Source organism: Loxodonta africana, chromosome 23 (genome assembly GCF_030014295.1).
Source record: "Loxodonta africana isolate mLoxAfr1 chromosome 23, mLoxAfr1.hap2, whole genome shotgun sequence".
NCBI classification, from domain to species: domain Eukaryota; kingdom Metazoa; phylum Chordata; class Mammalia; order Proboscidea; family Elephantidae; genus Loxodonta; species Loxodonta africana.
The window spans coordinates 72,272,228-72,294,332 of record NC_087364.1 but is presented as its reverse complement, the minus strand read 5'-3'; the positions used below and the strand labels follow the sequence as shown (position 1 = coordinate 72,294,332).

The following is a 22,105-nucleotide window of genomic DNA, read 5'->3' as shown; positions in this document are numbered from 1 at the left end:
AAGAGTGCTAAGCACTGTCAACATATTCATTTCAATTCTACCCACCTCGGAGTAACTCTGCGGGGCCACAAAACCCACATCATTACTGACTTTGATGTTTTGCAGTTCTCTTTATGATGGCATCTCTTAAAAAGGCGGTGGCAGAGGGGTGAATGTTAAGAGGGAAGCCTTTAGTGCATAGAAACAAACTTCACTAACCTTTCAAAATGACTTCTAGCTCATCTCTTAAAATGTCGAAGTTACTGTAACGGGAGCTGGTCTCAGGAATGATGTTTTGCTTCAACCAGCCTCCACAGGCGTATTTAAAAAAGTCTGTGCAGGGCTCCACCGTGCCATCCATGTTCTCCATCAGACGAGCAGCTGGAAGACCAGAGAAAGTAAAAACTAAGGTTGTATTTCTTACGTACTTTCACAGGGGAAATAGAGCCCTGGTGGCGCAGGGGTTAAAAGCTTGGCTACTAACCAAAAGGTTGGCAGTTCGAATCCACCAGCCACTCCTTGGAAACCCTATGGGGCAGTTCCACTTTGTTCCATAGGGTCGTTACGGGTCAGAATCGACTCGATGGCAATGGGTTTGATTTTGGTATCATCTTTATTATCAAGTCAGCTGGGCTGATGCTCCTTTTTCTAACTTGTGTAACCAATTCACATGGAGCGATGAATATTATCTGTGCGTAACCCTCTTCTCCTTTACTCTTGGTGATTGGTTTATTCTCGAGAAGTCTTGGTTCCCCCCACTGTATCCCTGCTTCTCTCCCAAATAACTGAGGTTCTTGCTAGTTCTTACCTCAGAAATAAAAAGAAGGGGTCTACTTAGCCTTGACTGTCTGGGTCTGGGGTTAATACGACTTCACTCTTCTTCACTCGGTAACTTTAGCTGCTGACTGCTCTGCAAAGTGCTGTGACTTTTAAATGTCTCTACGCCTTCAAGGGATGAAGGACTTGATGGATTTTAGCGTTTTAATAAGGATCCGAAGCTACAGTTATTACTTCTGAGGCCCGGTTTACAAATATTTTGCAATTCAAATCTGACACCCGATTTGCTTTTGTTTATGTAGCTTCTGTCATTATAAAATCACCCCTGTATCAGCTTGTTAGTTTTCTCATGTCCACTCTTTTATCTTTGAGAACTACAATGAAAATGAAAATCCGCCAACGCTGGGTATTTACAATAACTGTGCTAGGTGCTGCCGTTGAGAGAAAGACATCCAAAACATGAGTTATTACCACTGAAGAGAAGAAAAAAGGACAAGTAGGGGGGCCCACAAGTTCCACGTTTGGAATAATCAGAGAAAACCCCACTGCCCTCCTCACTGTCTTCACATACACCGTGAAGGCAAAAGAACAATTGAGAATTCAGCTGTATCAAGATAATATTAGTTCTCCAACAAGCTTTTGAAAATACTTTACTTTCTGAATAAACAAGTTAATTCATTAAAACCTCCAAACAGTCGCTGAGCTGCGTGGAGTTTTTCGACATAGTGTGGTCAACCTGTTTTCCAGCTGAGCCGCAAACCCTCATTTCTAATCACCTTCTGGACTCTCTGGGCTGCCTCCAAGCCAGGCCCTCCTCCTTTGACTTCAATACTTGGGTGCACAGCACAGTCATCACAGCTTTTCAGGTCTGAAACCTTGGGTAAAGGCTCTGTGCCTCCCTCTCCCTTGGGCTTATCAGAGTAACTCCTTTCTCTCCACTTTCAGTGTTAACCTAGTTTATACCTTCACTCCCTTTGGACTAGAAGCCACCTAACCACTCACCTTGTAGTCCCATCTCCCTACTCTTATACACCGTGCACACCTTCTACAGATTAAACTTCCTAAAACACCATTTTGCACTGGCTACTCCCTTATTCAGAAATGTCAGTAGCTGGACTTGGCCCAGATGAAACAACCAAGTCTTTAATTTGGCCTCTAAACCTTTACCAGACACAACATACTTCTCTACTATCTCATTTTTCCTCTCTACTTTTTTAGACAAACTCTCTGCCCCGATCAGGTGGGCCTGCTTGATGTGCCGCAAACATTCCATGTGTTTTCCCACCCCTGTGCCTTTGCTCCTGGCCCTTTCTCCAACCAGAACCCTCCTCTCCTCCTAAGGTTCTAACTTCCCCTTCCATCTTTCCAAACCCTCCCTTTCTCCGAAGCTGCCAGGACTCCATGCCTTGGGGGACAACTCTTCCTCTGAATGTCTGAGTGTTTTTGGTCTCGTTCAGTCTTCAATGCACAGATCAGGCTACTTTGGGCTGTTATTTTTCACTCTGGGAACCAACTGGGAATGTTATGAACCTCTGTGTTCCCATCACCGAGCTAGCATGGACCTAGGTAGTCGCGGTGCAGTAATGTTTGGGTGTGAGTGTGACCGAAACATCTATGAGTACTCTTACTTCCCCTTCCTGCACATCCTTGGTTCTCATGTGACCACCTCCAGAGCTCAGTCCCTCCTTCCTATTCCCACTGTTCCCATTCTATTTCAGGCCATCATTCTCTCAAGCTCTACTGGTGACCCCAGACTGCCCTCCAACCCAGACCATCCTGTCACCCACAGTCAGATTAACAGTCTCATAACATGTCAGCTTACCATGTCGCCAGTTACAGGTTTTCAATACAGCCCTATTGCATTCAGGATAAAATCCATATTCCACAGCACATTCTAACCCTAGGATACCCAGTGAAGCTTCTCTCATTATGTTCTCACACAACCCCATCTGCCCCAATTAAAAACCGGTTGCCGTCAAGTTGATTCCAGCTCACGATGACCCCAAGTGTGTCAGAGCAGACCTGTGCGCCACAGGGTTTTCAGTGGCCGAGTTTTCAGAAGCAGAGTGCCAGGCCTTCTGGGTTCGAACCCAGAGAGTTCAGTGAGAGTCTTCACTGAAACCTGAGGTAAAGATCAGGAAATCAACTTAAAAATGGGAGAGAGAAAAAGTAACTCCCTTGAGCTTTGAGGGAAACAGATATGAAGACAGGGGACGTGAACACACAGACCCGAAATCCGTAGAGGATTATCATGCAAAGTAAAATAACCAGAAAACGGGAGACTGAAAGGCGTGCTAACTAAGGACCTTCTGAGAGGACATTTTATGCAATTTTATGTAACTCTTCTCTTTTAAGATACTTTAAAAGTTTTACACTGAATGTTGTAAAGGCTACTGCCATTTTGGGAGCAAGTGCGATGTTCTTCCCCTCTCTGGGGAAACAGTGTGTGTCATAGTACGGGGAGAAGCAGTAAGCTCCTACTCGGGCGTATACTGGTGCCCAGTTCTTATTGCCCATCTGGAAATACCACATGCCCTTTGAAACACCCTAAAAAAAAAGATGAATGGTGGTTCCAGTTCTGTGCCCATGAGCGCAAATGCACTGCCCACCTGAAGGCAACCGTACCTCCTACACCTCCCAAGGCAGAACCACTACCCTGCCCTTCTCAGGCTGACTTGGCTTCCCTGACACGTAGTCCAGTTAAACTAGTGTCTGAACAGCTAACTAAAGGAGCAGCATTCAAACCCTTCTTGAAGGACGTGCAAACAAGAGTCAGGAAGCGGCCATTTTGCTAGCTCCTTCCTGTAGCCACATTTTAAATTTCCCTTTGACCAGAGCGCTCATCTGAAGGGAAAAGGGACTGATGAATATTTCGGGGCCACAGGCCAAGGCAACTCCTGAGCTACCACTTTTTTGCGGGGTCTTCGATCAACCTTAATCTCTTATCGTGGATTTAATTCTCATCTTGCCCCTTCCCTTATCCTCTGGACCTCCTCTGTGGCCGATTGTTCTTTGAAGTCAGCGGCAGACCTGTGGGCCGAAGGGCCACGGGAAACAGACGTGCGACCGTCAAACTGGTGTTGACTGTTTTACTGTCTTGTACTTTGTTTTGAATTACTCAGCCTCTCCACCTAGCCACACCTGGGCTTTTCAGAGGTTTCTTTATCTGTGGGTCTCTGACATCTGAGTAAACAAATGTGGCTGCAAAACAAACAAGCAGTATTCACCTTAACCTGTAAACATTAATGGGGATGTAGCAAAGACAAACTAACAGGGAATGTTATTGGCCAGATACTGTCAAGTGAAATATAGTACACTGTGAGTTTTAATTATCTTATTGGAATAAAAGCCCAGGAAGTTTGCAAGGATAGATACTACGGTGTTTACAGCAGCTCTGTCTGGGTGAGGGGTTATGAGCGTGTTTGATTCTGTGTTACTTGGTTATCTGTATTTTCCAATTTGTATTAGATGCGCAGGCATCGCTTTTGCAATGAGAAAAAAAAGTTAATTTTAATTTTAGAAAATAGTCACATAAAGACAGCAACAATAATCTTCTATTAATAATGAGCTTATTTCCTATGAATGACAACGCTGAATGCTCCAGGCTGATAATAAACGGCACACCATTTTTTTCCCCAACTAATCTTCTTGTAACATTCTCCCAACTTATTTGACTATGGAATTTAAAAACAAGCTGAAGTACCTTCTGGGAGGTTATTAATTACTGGATTTATTTCCGAGGGTCTATTGTGTGAGTCCCAGCACCCTGGTGGCATGGTGGTTAACAGCTTGGCTGCTAACCAAAAGGTTGGCAGTTCAAACCCACCAGCTGCTCCTTGGAAGCCCTCTGGGGCAGTTCTACTCTGCCACTATGAGTCAGAATGGGTTCGACGGCAATGGGTTATTGGGTGAGTAGGGACTGGGACTATAGGGTCGCTATGAGCTGGAATCGGCTCAATGGCCATGGGTTTGTTTTTAGTTTTTTTTGGTTTTTATGGACCGGGAGATGCTATGCAGGCTGGGGAATTGCTTGTCTTCTTAAGGTCCCTGGGTAGTGCAAACTGTTTCTGTGCTAGACTATGAACCTAAAGGTTAGTGGTTCAAGCCCAGCCTGGTGATCTGGTTCTGTAAGGATTACAGCTGAGAAAACTCTATGGAGCAGTTCTACTCTGTCGCCACAAGTCAGAATGGACTAGATGGCAACAGGTTAAGTCAGACAGACCAAGTCAGACAGATCGGTTTCGGATCCCAGAGCGCCACCGCTCTTTAGCTGTAAAACATTAAGTAGTTTTCCCGAGATCAGGCAGCTAGGAAATGGTGGAGCCCAGGTGTGTGGGGCTCCACGCTCATGCTCTTCCCTCCATCCTTTGCAGGCAGTAGGATGGGAATGCAGGGTGAAGCCATCAGCAAGAAACAGCAACTGCCCTCTTCACCTTCCCCCTCCCCACTCTTTCCCAATTACCTTCTGTTTTCCCCCTGCCCTGCCCTCTTCCTCACTTCCTCTCTCCCTGCCTCTCTGCAGCTACAATCTCCCTTCTCCTCCAACCTCCAACTTTTCCCATGCCAGTCTTCTCTCCAGCATCTAATGCTGGGGCAAAGGGAGGAGAAGGTATCAGGACTCAGAGGGTGTGCCGTGGCCAGAAGAAGGAAAGGGAAAAGACATGGATTGTTCACGGCGGGGTCAGCAGACAGGAAAGGGGCGTGGAGGCCAGCTGTGTTCAAAGGCCCATCTACAAGGTGGCCCAGAGCAAGGCTCCTGCCTAAGCTGCACTGGGAGCGTATTGGATGATGGAGAGTGAAGAATCTCAGCGATTATGTCCTAGACCAGTATTTTCAACCCTGGCTCAACACATGAGTCAGCAGTGAGACCCTATAAACATACGGATGCCCGGGATCCACCCCCGAGCAATTAAATCAGAATCTTCAGGGTGGGTTCAGGTAATTTTTAAAAGGCTTGGTAAATAGTTCTATGCACAGCTGGTGTGGGAGAACCACCAGATGAGACATTAGATTAACACGGGGTGTGAGGACAAAAGGATCCTGCAACCGAAGGTAAAGATGGTCCCATCTGTATGTGTATCAGCCATATTACTCTTGCCTTGCCAGTCTGCAAGAGCAAATGGGCTTGCATCATAATCACACATTCCCAGGGCACTTCAGTCTCCTGTGAGTTCCTGGCAAAGCTGCAGAGAACCTCACGTGAGTCTCACGCACAAGCCAACACCCCCTGGCCTCCACTTTGCTCTGCTGACTTTGGCCTTCATAACCTGTTTCCCCCAGACAGCATCGGTGACCCAGACCCCGTGGAGTGCTGGAGCTGCTTGGGAGGGGCAAATGCCTCTCTCTTCCCGGAGATCTCAAAGCAGAGCCCCTTGTACCTTCAAGTAAACAGCTCTCTTCTGTTTTGCGCCATCCCTCCCTCTGCCAAGAAGCACAAGAGCCGGCACGCCTGGGTTTCAGGGGACCACGAGAGCAGAGACTGTACTGTGGTCAGAATCACGTCTCCTCTCTAATGGCCAAGGCTTTGTTCAAGGCACATTTTTGTTGAGCTTGACTTTCTGTGCCTTTGAGATGATCGCTCCATCTCAGGCAACAGGCTCGAGGCGTAATCGCTCCAGCGGTCTGTCAAACACGCTGAGAGATGGCTCAAATCCAGCTACACTGGATCCCCCTACATGTCTACCTCAGGAAGAGGCAGCCCCTGGTCTGCTTTTGAATGCCAATGGTCTCTGCGCCCAGAAGTCTCCCCTCTCCTATCTGCTTTCCAACAACATCAAATAGTTTTCCAACTGAAAATAGGATTTTTTGGCACTATACACAACAAGTATTTCAACGTTCATGCATGTGCATTTATTGTACTGGAGCCCTGGTGGCGCAGTGGTTAAGAGCTCAGCTGCTAACCAAAAGGCTGGCAGTTTGAATCCACCAGTCACTCCTTAGAAACCCTATGGGGCAGTTCTACTCTGTCCTATAGGGTCGCTATGAGTTGGAATCGCATCCACGGAAACAGGTTTGGTTTGGTTATTTACTTGATAAAGTCTTATCTTCTGGTATGGTTTGTACATGTGTTTTTAAAGAATTTTTGTGTTCACCAAGGGCTCCTGGGGCAACTGTCAGTAAAACAGGGACACCTGAAATAAATGAGTATTGATTGTCACAAGCAGCAAATGAATAAACTGGATGGCACATGGTTCTGTGCTCTAGGAACTGGTTTTATGGCTTTAATTTTATTTCATGTTGGGCCCTGCTTAGTGGGTCATTGATGTTCCCCTGTGTGAATGAATTCAAGGGAATTGAGGAAATACTTATGTCTCTGGGGCTTTTTGAAACATGCAGGAAAATGCACAAAGCAGGCAAAAGATATATGTGACTGGGATTCCAATTTTTTTTTCTTTTTCAGTTACTACTCCATTTTTAAAAACCCTGGCCACTAGAGTTGTGCAAATGGTTAAGCCACTCAGCTGCTAACCAGAAGATTGGCGGTTCGAGTCCACAGAGGTGCCTCAGGAGAAGGGTGGAAAATCAGCCACTGAAAACCTTGTGGAACACGGTTCAGCTCTGACGCGTGTGGGGTCAACATGAGTCAGAGTCAACTTGGCAGCACCTAGTTTTTGTTTTTGTCTTGGTTGTGTGTTAACCACATTTAATCAGGTTAGGCATTTATTTACAGTATACACACCACAGATACACCTCCCCCCCAGCCCCAGGACAAAGATTTCTCCATCGACTCTACTTGTTCAGCATGAAAATAGGTTTAGGAAATAGCATATGAGCAAGGTTGTTTTTAGCTTATTCCCTTCGATCTGCCTAAGCCCTTGGCTTCCTGACCCCAACCACACAACACTTTCATTTCAGTATCTTAAAATCACTATAATCAGCCTGGCTTACGACTGTTCTGGAAGTGTCCGGAAGAGGTCAAGAAGATGTTGGAGCCTCCAGAAGCAAATGGTCTTTTGTGAAGACACTGGGACACCCATCTCTGCCCCAATCTTCTCTAGCTTCATTAGCAGACACTAAGCGTGATATCCCTATACCAGGCAACTTTTTGACAATTTAAAAATCTCCTTTGACAACGTTCTGAGAGCACCGCCAGTCCCGTTGCCCTGCTGCCTCCTCCTCTCACCAGGCCCCGACTAAAACTAAGGCAAAGTCAGAACGTTCTGAAAGAACACAAGGAAAATGCAATGTAATCACAACGGTCACAAAGGACTCCATTCAAAAGGCAGCAGCGTGGAAACTAGAATCTGGGGGACCATCCCTGAAGTGAAAACAACTGAAAATTAGCAAGCACATGGACGCTTGTGCTAATAAAAACCAAATGGCTTTCATCACGAACATTCTGGATTCTTCCACAATCCGCTCCTCACTTACAAATGAAAACCCTTGCACCCAAATTGCTTTTGTGATGCCTTGGTTGAAGAAGGGTGGAGGAAGGGGGGCGGGGGGATGCCTGGTGCTGAATGTAATCTAGACTGCTAGTTTATTACTTAATTCAAACATGTGCTGTCGACCACTGGTAAGTGTTCCGTAAACCAAGGTCCTGTGTTATACTGGCCTAACTGGTCAGCATTAAGAAGGGCAAACACTACCCAACTTTTCAGAAACTCTCTGAGGACTTAAGCAAGTAGACTTGGGGGGAAGTTTCCAATCACAATAATTTACTCTGTATAGCTGCCACCCTCAAGTGAGGAGACCTATTTTTGCATGTAGTTTGGAAACTCTGGTGGCATAGTGGTTAAGTGTTATGGCTGCTAACCAAAGGGTCGGCAGTTCGAGTCCACCAGGCCTTCCTCGGAAACTTTACGGGGCAGTTCTACTCTGTCCTATAGGGTCGCTATGAGTCGGAATCTGGATTTGGTTTTTTTGGTTTTTGAGAGTAATTAATTTATCACTGCTGTTGTTAGGTGCTGTCCAGGTGGTTCCAACTCATGGCGACCCCACGTACAACATAACAAAACACTGCCCGGTCCTGTCCCATCCTCACAATTGTTATGCTTGAGCCCACTGTTGCAGCCACTGTGACCATCCAACTTGTTCAGAGTCTTCCTCTGTTTCACTGACCCTCTGTTTTACCAAGCATGATGTCCTTCTCCAGGGACTGATTCCCCCTGATAACATGTCCCTAGTATGTGAGAGGCAGTCTCGCCATCCTTGCTTCCAAAGTTGTATTTCTTCTAAGACAGATTTGTTTCATTTATCATTATACTTCATATTTGTTGTTGTTGTTACCTGCTGTCAAGTTGCCCCAGAGTCATGGCAACCCCATGCACACTGGGATCAAACCATTGTGATCTATAGGGTTTTCAATGGCTGCTTTTTGGAAGGAGAAAGCCAGGCCTTTCTTCCTAAGTATGTTTTAGTCCAGAAGCTCCACTGAAATCTATGGAGCATCACAGAAACACTCAAACCTCCACTGACGGATGGGTGGTGGCTGTGCTTAAGGTACACTGGCAGGAAATGGAACCATAGCTTCTCACACGGAAGGTGAGATTTCGACCTCTGAGCCACACGGCCCTCACCTATTTCCTATGTACACGCGACCAATTTATCTTAAATGTGTAGCTCTTATACATACGACACACGTATACACACATACACACATGCAGGTGCACCCCTATAAGTGTCGTCGTTCTCAGGTGCCACGGAGTCGGCTCTGACTTACAGCGACCCCATGCACAACAGAACAAAACTGGCCGGTCCTGCACCATACTCATGATCGTTGCTGTGCTTGAGCCCATTGCTGCAGCCATTGTGTCCATCCATTTCGTTGAGGATCTTCTCTTTCGCTGACCCTCAGCCTTACCAGTAAATAGCTAACCTGAAATCCATTCACTATCAGATTTACATGTAGAATAGAAATGTAAATAGAACGGAAAACTTCACCTTGATTTTGGGGCTCCAGTGTCCAGAACTTTGAGAGACTAAATATCTGTGGTTTGAAGCTACTTGGTTTGTGGTACTACACTGGGGTCATCCTTGGGGACTAACACAGGCTCCTCCTGCTTACTGCGGACTAAGCACTTTCTAAATGCTTCAATGTTTATTCTCACTTGACCCTGTATGATAAGTATATTTTTGTCCCCATTTTAGAGATGTAGATACTGGGGCTAAGTAATTTGCCCAAGGTCATACAGTTGGTAAGTACCAAAGCTAGCGTTTGAACCCAATCACCTCATAGCCCAGAGTCTGGTATCTTAACTACTCTGTAGACTGCCCATCTGGCTTTAGTTATTTGTCTTCCTTGTCATTGTCCTATAAAGTAGGATATGTTACCCCTATCGTAAGGAAACCTAGGCTCAGAGTGCTTACACATCATGCCCAAGGGCACCAACATGAATTTAGATTGAACCAAAAAACCAAAACCACTTCCTTTGAGTGGATTCCAACTCATAGCGACCCTATAGGACAGAGTAGAACAGCCCCATTGGGTTTCCAAGGCTGTCATCTTTACCGAACAACATTTCAATTAGTAGCTGAGCACTCAACCACTGCTCCACCAGGGCTCCCGAACACCCTCTAATCCGTTGCGGTTGAGTTGATTCCAACTCATAGAGGCCCTATAGGACAGAGTAGAACTGCCCCATCGGGTTTCCAAGGCTATCAATCTTTACAGAAGCAGACTGCCACATTTTTCTCTCAAGGAGTAGCTGGTGGGTTTGAATCACCAACCTTTTTGTTAGCAGCCAAGTACATTAACCACCGCGCCACCAGGGCTCCTAATTTAGATTAAGCCTAAGTATAATTTTAAGCAGGTGGTTTTTTTCCACAATATTATCCTGCCATAACTCCAAATAACATGAAAGAAATTAAGATGCTGTATATAGAGAGAGGGGGAGAATCCAAACCAAGTCACAGAGCAGCCACTGTTTTTCTTGCTGCTCAATTAAGGTTTTAATTGCTCCCTCACATGAACGTAGCTAGATGAATTTCGTCACCTCATTTGGCCCTGGATTTTAGAACTCACTGAGATAATTGCAGAAATCTCAAGTCTAAGGGACCCACAATAATAACCGTTAGTGGATACTCCCCAAATTAGTGAAATTCTTCAGCCTTATCTCAGTGCCCATTTCAATGAATGGCTCATAGCCAAGACAAGACAGCCAATCGGTTTCCATTTGGGATTCCTCCAAAATCCCCAACTAGAAACATATTCTGCTAATAAATGAAAGCCCTGTAACAGCGTTACAGTTAAACTGCCATGAACCTAAAAATAATCTTTTTTTCTTTTCCAGGTCCCATTTGCATTTTGAATCCTAAAAGAATTTTTTTTTTTACCTAAAAGAATTTTGATAGCAAAAAGCTAAGAGGGATTATAAAACCCAAACCAAACCCATTGTCGTGGGTCAATTCTGAATCATAGCACCCCTATAGGACAGAGTAGAACCTTCCCATAGGGTTTCCAAGGAGTGGCCAGGGGATTAGAACTGCTGACCTTTTGGTTAGCAGCGGAATGCTTAACCAGGGCTCCATCAGGGATTATACTACAATTTAAATATATCGTTGAAGTTATTAGGGTTGCATGTTGACTATAATTTAATAAAATGGCAATGTTCCTCTTTTAAGGAAAGGTGTAGAAGGCTATGAAAAGGCTACATTGTTCCCTCAGTAACTCTAGCAGTTAGATCCTAAGCTCCCTGCACACTGGTAGATGTCTCTCAAGAAGAAGCAATGAGATTACATATTCATGTTCCTCCCCTTTAAACATTTTGTCATTTTGGATCATATTGTTGGCCAAGGACACGGCAGACTTCAATGATATATAATTACGGAGAGTAATTCAAGACGTTCTGTCTTTGCATCAATTCTGGTTAGGGAGTGGCGACAGGACGACCACAGCAGGAGGGTAACAACAGGGTCAACGGTGCTTTTAAATGCTCCTTGAACTGCAGTTAAACCTGTGAAAAGGTTTTCTCTATGGAGCACTACTGTATTTGCTGTTGTTATTGGTTGCTGTTGAGTTGATTTCGAGTCATGATGATCTTATGTGTCCACTAACAAAGTAAGCAGAAGTCCCTACGTGGTGCAAATGGTTGGAACTCAAGTGTGAACCTAAAGGCTGGCAGTCTGAACCCACCCAGCAGAACCACAAAAGAAAGGCCTGGCAATCTCCTTCCATTAAGACCACAGGCAAGAAAACCCCATGGAGCACAGCGTAACTCCATGAGTTGGATTTGACTTGAAGGCAGCTAACAACAACAACAACAATAAACATTCAGTTGGCACAAGACAGTATTTGATTCCATGTGTTCATATTTTTCAATGAATAGATAACTCTTCTTGGTTATAGAAGACCCAAAGGATGGTGCTGAATCATTTTGCCTTTCTCCAAAAAGATTTCCTCCCTATGGACCATGAACAGGCTCTGAAGCTTTTCATTTCATTTTGGTAAGTACTTTTGAGTGCCTTTATATGTCCAACACTGTTAATTGAGTATACCATGAACAGACATAATCCCTGACTTCGTGAAGCTTGCAGGCTTTCATCTTTAAGAAGACTGTCTCTCTTATGGTGCACGTGAACTCCTATGATATAAATTATATCTAGATATGAAGGGTTCTTTTGTTCAGCTCAGTGCTTATTTTCAATCCCTAAATTTACCCAGTGTTTGATTGACAAGTAAGGCTCCTATTTTATATGTAATCTAGAGATAAGGAGGAGCCCCTGGGTGGTGCAAATGTTAACACGTTCACTGCTAACTAAAAAGTTGGTGGTTCGAGTCCACTCAGAGGTGCCTTGGAGGAAAAGCCTGGTCATCTACTTCCAAAAAACCAGCATTTGAAAACCCTACAGAGCGTAGTTCTACCCTGACACACATGGGGTCGCCATGAGCCAAAGTCTAACTGATGGTAAGTGGTGCCTGGTTAGTGATAAGGAGTTGCCTGCAGTGTGCTGCCATAAATGAGCTTATGTTGTATGTGTGAGCGGACCAGGAATCGGCTTGTTATGAATTAAGCAACCAGGGACAGAGGAGCCTGATATGATGACGGCTGAAGACCAGCAGCTCTTGGCTGCATAATGGCATCCGAGAGGGGGAGGACACAGAGACATAACTGAAGGAGGGCTGCATAATGGCGTCCGAGAGGGGGAGGACACAGAGACATAACTCAATAAGCTGTTGAGAAGGAAGAAGCTCAGAGAAAACTAGAGTTGGAAAAAAAAAAAGCCAGACCAGTAGTGACTTTGGTCATGGAGAACTGGAAATATTTACATATTTATCTGCATAGGACATTAGCTGAAAACTCTCCCTGAAGCAGGAAATCAAAGGGAAAAAGAAGCCTATGCAGAACCTGTTTCCACGCTGACCTAGATCTAGCTAAGAAGGGTAGAAATAGCAAGGAAAATTAGACAGCTGAGAAGGGAGTAATTGACTTTCCTGCTAGCAACGGAGATGCATCAGACAGAAAAGGGCTAAACTTAGGAACCCTGACAGGGAAACAAGAGTGGAGGAATCTGACTTACATAAGCGGGACGGAGCCAGACTAGAAACATGGCTGTGCCGCCATATTTGTGTTTCAGGTGCCCTGAAAAATCACCTCGCCTAGGCAACCATGGTTTTGTGACCTCAAGATAAAGAACCTGAGAATATATTTGTTTATTCAAGCAATATTTATTGCCGACTTACTCACGAGTCACCTACCTTGCTAGCTGCTGGGAATAGAATGATGAACAAGATAGAAAGAGTCAAAGTTTACAGTACAGTGGGCAAAGGTTACTGGACAAGTAACTAACAAGCATGATGTGAATTATAAGAGGGACATCACACAGTGTCCTGAGAGCATCGAACAAGAATAGCAAGCCTAGTCTGGCTGGAGTCAAGAAACGCCCTCCCTAAAGAAATAAGGAGACTTTAGTCAGTCTCAAAGGTGGAAGAGCAAAGAACACTTCATTCATTCATTTAGCAACTGAACAGACATGTGAGTGCCAGGTATTGGGCTATGCTGCAAGGAAAGAAGGTAGGTGAAGGCCTTGAAGGAGAACTGGAGTACAGAGTGGATCTCTGTGAGAGTGGAGAATTAAAGGACTGGTTGGGATGAAGGCAGGGTAAGAGCTAGGTTCCCCAGTCCCGTGGATTGAACCGTGTCTCCCCAGAATGTGTCAACTTGGCTAGGCCATGATTCCCAGTCTACCATTTTGTCATCTGATGTGATTTTTCTATGTGTTCTAAATCCTACCTCTAAGATGTTAATAAGGCAGGATTAGAGGTAGTTATGTTAATAAGGCAGGACTCAATCTAAAGGATTAGGTTGTACTTTGAGTCAATCTCTTTTGAGATATAAAAGAGAGAGGCAAGCAGAGAGACAGGGAGACCTCCTACCACCACAAAAGCAGAACGTGTCCTTTAGACCCAGGATCCATGTGCCAAGACATTCCTAGACCAGTGGAAGATTGAGGACAAGAGCCTTCCCCCAGAGCTGACAGAGAGAGAAAGCTCTCCCTGGAGCTGGCGCCCTGAATTTGGACTTCTTGCCTCCTAGGGTGAGAGAATAAATTTTTGTTGGTTAAAGCCACCCACTTGTGGTCTCTCTGTTACAGCGGCACTAGTTAACTAAGACACCCAGGCTTCAGCCTGTGAGAGGAGCCCTGTGTATCTTTGTTGATAGAATTAATAAGAGGAGCCCTGGACTTGATCACCCTGTCCAGTGAAGGGAAGGCATCTGCTGGTGGGAAAAGTAATCTACCGTTGCTGAGGTTGCAGAAAACAGCCCACCCTGTCCTGGAAGTCTGTCAAGGGCACCTGGCTTTATGACTGGTCACAAGGTTCTAAATCATCTTTTTCACACATACCCTGCCAAGTCAACTTATGCTTTCACTAGTCCTAGCTTGGGCAAGTTCTCTCCATGAACTCAGATAGAGTTCTTGCAGACTTCAGATGTTAAGCTGCTGGCCAACCTCTTCTGTAAGGTTCCTAACGCATCATTCTGGAGACTGGAGCCTTAGACCATCAACTACAGTTACCAGTATGGGCAGTGTGATTTCTAAGAAATAATTCAAAGCGTATCCTCGAGTAACCTATAGAACATAAAGATAATAATTCTATTTTCTATAATAATCAATACATTTGCATTAATGATTCTAATCCCAACACCTAGCACATTGATCAGCCTATAAGGGCCACTACAAAAAGACCCTTCATTCTCAATTAATAAATTCTCCATACCGTAAATTATCCCCATCTGTTATTTACAAAGTTTAAAAACCACACACGGACTGTATCAGAATCTTAAAATATTTTGAGGCTGGTTTCAATTTTCCATGACTACACTGAATAAAAAAGGATTTCTATTGCTCATTTAATGTCAGATAGGTCATATCTGAAAAATTTTGGATTTTTCACACATAATTAAATTTCCCTTTTTTAAATAAATTAGACAACTAATTCCTCCAAGTGTTTTTTTTTTTTTTTTAATTAATAGGTATGGTAACTGATGGGAGGGAAAAGTGGGATCCTTGGCTTTCTGTGTTGGCACACGAAAATTAGGGAAGCTGGACTTCCCCTGTAAACAAAGAAACATTTTTCCCTTTCATACAAAATGTTTGTCATTTTGCTAAACAGGGCTGAGGTAGAAGTGGTTTGAGCCAGTCCAGTGACACTGAATCAGATTTTAGATGACCCTCACAAGATTGGCAACAGAGAAGTCCCCAGCTAAGAGCAATGGAAAGAAGCTACGTGGGTGAGGACCAGGCAGGCAGCTGCGGCCACGGAGCTATAACCAGCAGGCGGTCTGGTAAAAGGTGATGAGGTTAAGAGCTAAGCTAGATTTCAGCCTCAGGAGACAAGGACAAAAGGCAGAAACTCAGATTCCACAACTGGGCAATGAGCCAGGAGTGAGATCCCCAGGGAAAAGACAGGAACACGCTCACTAGAGCTGGGGTCGGAGGTGATCAGCAAGGCTGGCTGGATGAGGAGCCACTGACTGACCTTAGCCTCAGAGAGTGTCAGGCCTGGTATGGGCTGATCCTGAAATTGGGACCTTCCATGGAGCTCAGTCAGAGTTGGCCAACTTTTGTTGAAATCTTCCCACGTCTTTTTCTTTGTTTGTTTTTATTATCACGGTCGAAGTACATCATGTGGCGTTTCATAGCGCCTACTGTTATTACTCAGAAGGTTTTCACTGGCTAACGCTTTTCAGAAGTAGACTGCCGGGTCCTTCTTCCTAGGCTGCCTTAGTCTGGAAGCTCAGCTGAAACCTGTCCGCCATGGGTGACCCTGCTGATATCTGAATACCGGTGGCATAGCTTCCAGCATCACAGCAACACGCAAGCCCCACAGTACGACAAACTGACAGACACGTGGGGGTACACAGGGCCACTATGAGTTGGTACCGACTCGATGGCACCTAACAACATCAACACTGTAATTACCTCCCTCTGTTTTAAAAGATTCATATCTGCACGGATATGAGTTTAAGGGGAATTTCCAAGGTTTCACTTGGACCATTTCTTCTCTGCATATTATCGGACCCTTGGTACAGAATACTATGTTACGGTGCTTTGAGAAATTAACTGTTCAGCTAATGACTTTTCGTATATTGCTTCCTTATTTGATTCACTCAAATGTGATTAAGTTATTTCTCTGTGGCAGATAAAAGTATTACTATTTTGCCTTTTGGCTTTCAAGTTAGTGAAATCATTAATGGCTATAGCATGTGTTTGAGAATAATGAATTCATTTTGGCTTCAAACTGATAGAGGTATCAAAAAATCCTAATTTCTTTATACCAGTAAAGATTTGACAAAAGTTTTCTTTTCTGAAAAAAAAAAAAAATATATATATATATATATTTAAGTAATATTTTATTGTGTGTTTGGTGAAAGCTTACACGGTAAGTTAGGTTCCCATTTAACAATCACAACACATACTATTCAGACACTGGATACATTTTTCATGATGTGTTAATATTCGCTTTAATTCCTTCTGGAACGTTTCTCTTCCCGTAATCTGGCTTCCCTGTCCCCTTATCCTTTCATCCTTGCTTTAGAGTAACTGTTGACCGTTTGGTCTTATACATATGATTTTTTAAAGGTGTGTAGTACTTGCTGTTAATATTCTTTATTTTATGAGCCAATCTGTTAGCTAAAAGGTGCCCTCCGGGGACAATTTCGGTTCATGATTTATGTAGTATCTCAGGGCCTTCTCTGAAAAATATTTTTAAATAACTACCGGCTCCTCGAGTATACCTTATTAGAAGTCCTTAATAATTTGGGGGTGAGGGAAGGGGACAATGGTTTCAGTGGTAGAAATCTCGCCTTCCACGTAGGGACCTGGGTTCGATCACCGGCCAATGCATCTCATGTATAGCTGCCACTCATCTGTCAGTTGAGGCCTTCATGTTGTTATGATGCCAAACAGCTTTTAGCGGGCTTCCAGACTAAGACAGACTAGGACGAAAGGCCTGGCAATCTACTTTTGAAAATCAGCCAATGAAAACCCTGTGGAGCACAATGGTCAGATCCACACTGATCATGGGGATGGTGCAGGACTGGGCAGAGTTTCATTCCATTGTGTACATGGGGTCACCATGAGTCAGGGCCAACTAGACAGCAGCTAACACCAAAAAATGATTTGGGGAGTTCTGAAAATACGAATTTGTTTGAAGTTCAAGAAAGGCTTGATTAACAAAAAGGAAACTGTTTGAATCATATAATGGGGCTATGTCCACCACTGTACAGTTGGCTTCCTTGTTTTTGCCTTAGGAGTCAAGGCAGCAAATCCATTGCTGGGTATTGGTTACCTGTTAATTGACTTTAATTTGATTTTCCAAACATCTAGCCAGTGGTTTCATTAGCTTCACAGCTAAGATGCCATTGTCAGACCCCACTACATTGAAGAGTTTTAAAAAAGAAGCCATTTGACTTCTGAAATGTGGCAATTCTGTTTTTTGTTTGTTTCGTTTTGCTTTAATTTTGAAAGAAGATTATGCCTCTGAGGAATGTTTAGACAAAATATTTTCTGTTTTATGAATTCATTGTTTCACTAGCTTTTATCTATGGCTACTGACCAAAAGGTCAGCAGTTCAAATCTACCAGCCACTCCTTGGAAACCCCATGGGGCAGTTCTTCTCTGTCCTATAGACTTGCTATGAGTTGGAATTGACTCGATGGCATCGGGTAGGGTAGTAGTAGCAGTGAAAAGATAAATCAAAATAAATTTATTAGTAATTCTAATTCCATTTAACAGAGTCCCACAACGGAATGCCAGACAGGCAGCTCTACAGTATCTCCTCTGACCAGTTACTGTTTATCCCACTTGAGTGACATAATTACATGTGACAACATGTGGGCTGAAAACCCTAATCCGCATGAAATAATTTCTAGATCAGGTGGCAAATCCTATGATTCTGTGACTCTTACTCTTGTCAGCAAATATTTACCTCATTTCAGAAGGGCGTCTCCTACAAACCCACCTCTTGAGAGAAGAAAAGAAAAGGATTTAGGTGAGAAAGGAGGATTAGAAGTGCATTTCTGGAATCAGACTGCACGACAATATTAAGTCCTAAACCTACATATGGGAAGGCTCCCTCCAGCTCTCTGGTTAAACTGAAGGCCCTTCGCCTGAAGCTGTCTCCTGCGCTTTCCCTCCACTACACCACAAAATCGGAAGGCAAGACCAGCCTTCTATTATCACCCTAATGCAGCATCCAAAGCATCATTCTCCACTGTGCTTACTTGGTCTTGGCCAGTCAACCAGCCCAGCCTCAAATCTGTCACCTTCTGACTGCCCACGCAGCCATTTTTGTTTATTAAAGACTCAGATATCTTGCTCAGTCTTCCCTTCTCACAAGTTCCACCATCTTCCCAGGTAACACCAGGGACTATATGGACAACCTCGGCTACTTAGGAATCTCTTGACCTGAACTCCCGCCAACCTTCACTTCCACGACGCTTCCATGCATCCAGTTTTCATGGTGACATCCTGATGTCATCATCACCCAGAAAAGTTCTACCTTTGAAATTTTCAACTGGGGTAAACCACTCTCTGAATTTCCCATCTGCATGTTTTTCCGTTCCTTTATTTCCTCTACACCTGCTTTTCTACTTCACTGAGAACTCACCCTGTAACCACTCCACTTTCACTTTGTTTTTCTCTTCTACCCAGCCTACTTCCTGTGGTCTCCCTACTCAAACCATCATCTCACCAAAGTATGTCTTTCCCTTGCCCCATGCAAATGAGCCTACCTTCCATCGGTCCAGCCATCTTCCTTTTTCCCTTCCAACTCTATGTTGACACGTTTATTAATGTCTCTTATACATTTATTTGTTTATTGTCTGTCTTCTTTTTTACTGTAAGTTCCTCATGGGCAGTGACTTTGTGTTGTTCGCTTCTGTATCCCTGGCACCTAGAACCGTGCCTAGCACCAATAAATAACTGTTAAATGTATTATCAGTGATGCTAGGAAAATCCCACAACTGCTGATGTTATGCCATTTCAAACTTACGGCCTTCAACTTCAACGGGGTCATCGATTCTGTGGGTGGTCTTTCTCCATAGCCCTAGTCAGCCTCCCCTTCCACTCCTCACATTGGCCCTTTGTCCTCCTTACTTATTTTCTCTACCACCCAACTCCCAGGAATGGGTCTTGACTCTTCACACAGAAACTGAAGCAGCTGGATGACAATAACTCAGCTTCCTACTCTTCCCCAGACCCCAAACCTATTTGCATTCAAACCATCATTGCCTCTCTCTTCCTGGTAAGAGACAAAGAGGAGAACCTTCTCCCGTTGTCTAAGAGTGATCCTGCTGTCTTTTCTCTGGATTTATTCTCTTACATCTCCAGAAACAAGGTCCACCGGTTTCCCATCTTCCACCTAAATCTTCAATGTCTTCCTCCTTGCTTTCAATTCCTGTATAACCTCTCACCCGCTAAACTGCATTTAACCCCAGGGATCAGGCTCCAATTTCTGACAGGCCCTTTTCCATTTGCTTTGGTGGTTTTTACACTTTTCTGATTTTCCTTCAACCTCCCTGACTACTCCTTGTCAGCCTCTTTTGGAGGAATTTCTTCTTCTCATTTTAAGTGTTGTTGCTTTATAGGATGTGCTTCTCTGCTTGCTCTCCATTTCCTTCTTGGGCAATCCCTACATCATCCATAAGCTGATGACTCTGGAACCCACATCTCCAGCCTGAGCTCCATGAAGACTCACCAGTACCCCTAACCCAACTTGCCTCAAACACAACTCTTCATTGCACTGGCCCCAGCCTATTCCCCAACCTGGTTTTCCTCTGTGTTCTCTGGTCTGAGGAATGGCAATACTCAACACTCAGCTGCCCAAGCCAGACACTTAAGTTAACCTTTATTCATTTCTTTTTTCACCACCTCTCACATTTATGCAAATACTGTGCTTTATGAATTTTGCATGCTGGACATTTCTGAAACTCATCCATTTCTCTCCACCCCATTTCTACCATTCTACATTATCCTTCATCCACAGAAGTGCAGTGGCCTAACTGATCTCCTGCCTGCAGCCATTGTTTGCTTACAGTTGGTGGTCCGTTTCAAACAATTCTGACCAAGTTGTACCTCATTTAAAACCCTGCCTTCTGTGACTTCCCATTGCTATTAGTATAAGGTCCAAATGCTTCAACGTGGACTACAAGGGCCTTTATGACTCAGCTTCTGGTAATCTCTTTCACAAACTCTCAACACTTCCCCTTCTCACCCCCACCTTTACAAACCCCCGACACACCCTCTATGACTTAGCCAAATCAAAATTCTTTCAGTTCCTCAATCCTGCCATACTCTCTCACATCTAGAATACTAAAAGGGCTATTCCTTTGTCTGGGTAATTTTTTACCTTTCACTTCACCAGGCCTAGGCTAGATAGAAGACAAGATTAAGAGTGCCACAACCCTGCTTAAGATTCTATAGACTTTGGGGGCATTACAGCCCACTTGGCATGGCACATAAGGCCCATTAGGACCTGGCCCCTGGCCTACTTCTCCTGCATCATCTCCCACATTACCCTCCAGCCCCTATGACCCCCCCCCACCAGGTTCCTCAACTCATCCATTCCATGCAGTCTTCTCGGTCCCCGCTGGTGGGGCAATTCCTGACCTGCCTTCAGGACTTAGCGGGTATCGCTTCCTCTTGGGAATACCTTCCTGGCCTCATAACGGTCTGTAGCAGCTCACTCCTCCACCTGGTCTAGTTTAGGTGCTCCTCTGTTCTGTGCCTTGTAGCACACTCAGCTGATCTCCGCCACAGCACTTACCAAACCATAGGAAATTTGTTTACTGGTCTGTCATCCCAACCAGACTCGCTTTCCTGAAGGCAGGGGATATCTTGACTTCATCTTTCCAGCGTCTAGAAAAGTGCTTAACATATAGAAGGTGCTCAACTCATGTTTTTGGAATAGATAAATGAACACTGAATGAATGAAGAAGGAAAGAACAAACAGATAAGGGGAAAAAGCCAGTTCTGAAGTTTCAATGGACAGGTTCGCAGCCCTTCTATGCTGGGGAAATTCAGGAGGGCATTCCAGGCTCAGCTTCCCCACGATTATCAGAAGACTGGGTCCAGTGTCTCTCTCACTTTGACTTAAGTTCTCCACTGAGGACCACAGTCTGAAATTGCACCCATTAAAGCAATCCATTGGTTAATATACACCTTCTTCTAGAAGTGCAAATGAAAAAGAAAATAAATGCAAATGCCCAGGCAATTCCTACAGACCTGAATGCCAGCTTATTTACTTAAATTGCTTTCCCTTTGAATGTCTAACAGAGATCCTTCCACTGCTCCTTCCACTGCGGGAACAGGAGGCAACTTAATGCCAGCGTATTTATTTAAATTGCTTCCCCTCCTAACATACAACAGAGACCACTGCACTGAAGGAACTGGAGTTTTGTGTTGCAGGGAAGGAGAAAGACTGGCATGAGTATATTTTAAAAGCTTCCCAAATTATTTTAATCAGCAGCCACAGTTGAGAACCACTGTTCCTCAGTGCTTCTCAAACTTTAACCCTTATATACTGCTGCCACTGAGTCGATTCTGACTCACAGTGACTCCACAGGACAGAGGAGACCTGCCTCATAGGGTTTCCAAGGAGCAACTGGTGGATTCGAACTGCTGACCTTTTGGTTAGCAGCCAAGCTCTTAACGACGGCGCCGCCAGGGCTCCAAACTTTAAAGTGTACACTAATCCCTGGGAACTTGGCTAAAAGTGCAGATGTCGATTCAGTAGGAATGGGCCGGGGCCCAAGAATCTGTATTTCTATAAGCTCCCATGTGATGTCGTTGCCTCTGGTCCACAGAACAAACCTGGAGTATGGAGGATCTAGGCAGCTCCTCTTGGTGCAGGCCCCTGGCTTATTTCCTTTTAGGGGTTAATCAGGGGTGAGGGATGAGCTAACAG

General features: G+C 44.5%; 1 protein-coding gene across 1 annotated transcript in view; it reads right to left on the bottom strand.

Annotated features, from left to right (window-relative positions):
• MME (membrane metalloendopeptidase) overlaps positions 1–22,105 on the bottom strand; it is a 92,544-nt gene that overhangs the window by 57,317 nt on the left and 13,122 nt on the right. The window contains exon 3 of the mRNA XM_003416139.4: positions 199–360. Within this exon, the coding sequence (XP_003416187.1) occupies positions 199–360 (162 nt within the window). The remainder of the gene's footprint in view (positions 1–198; positions 361–22,105) is intronic.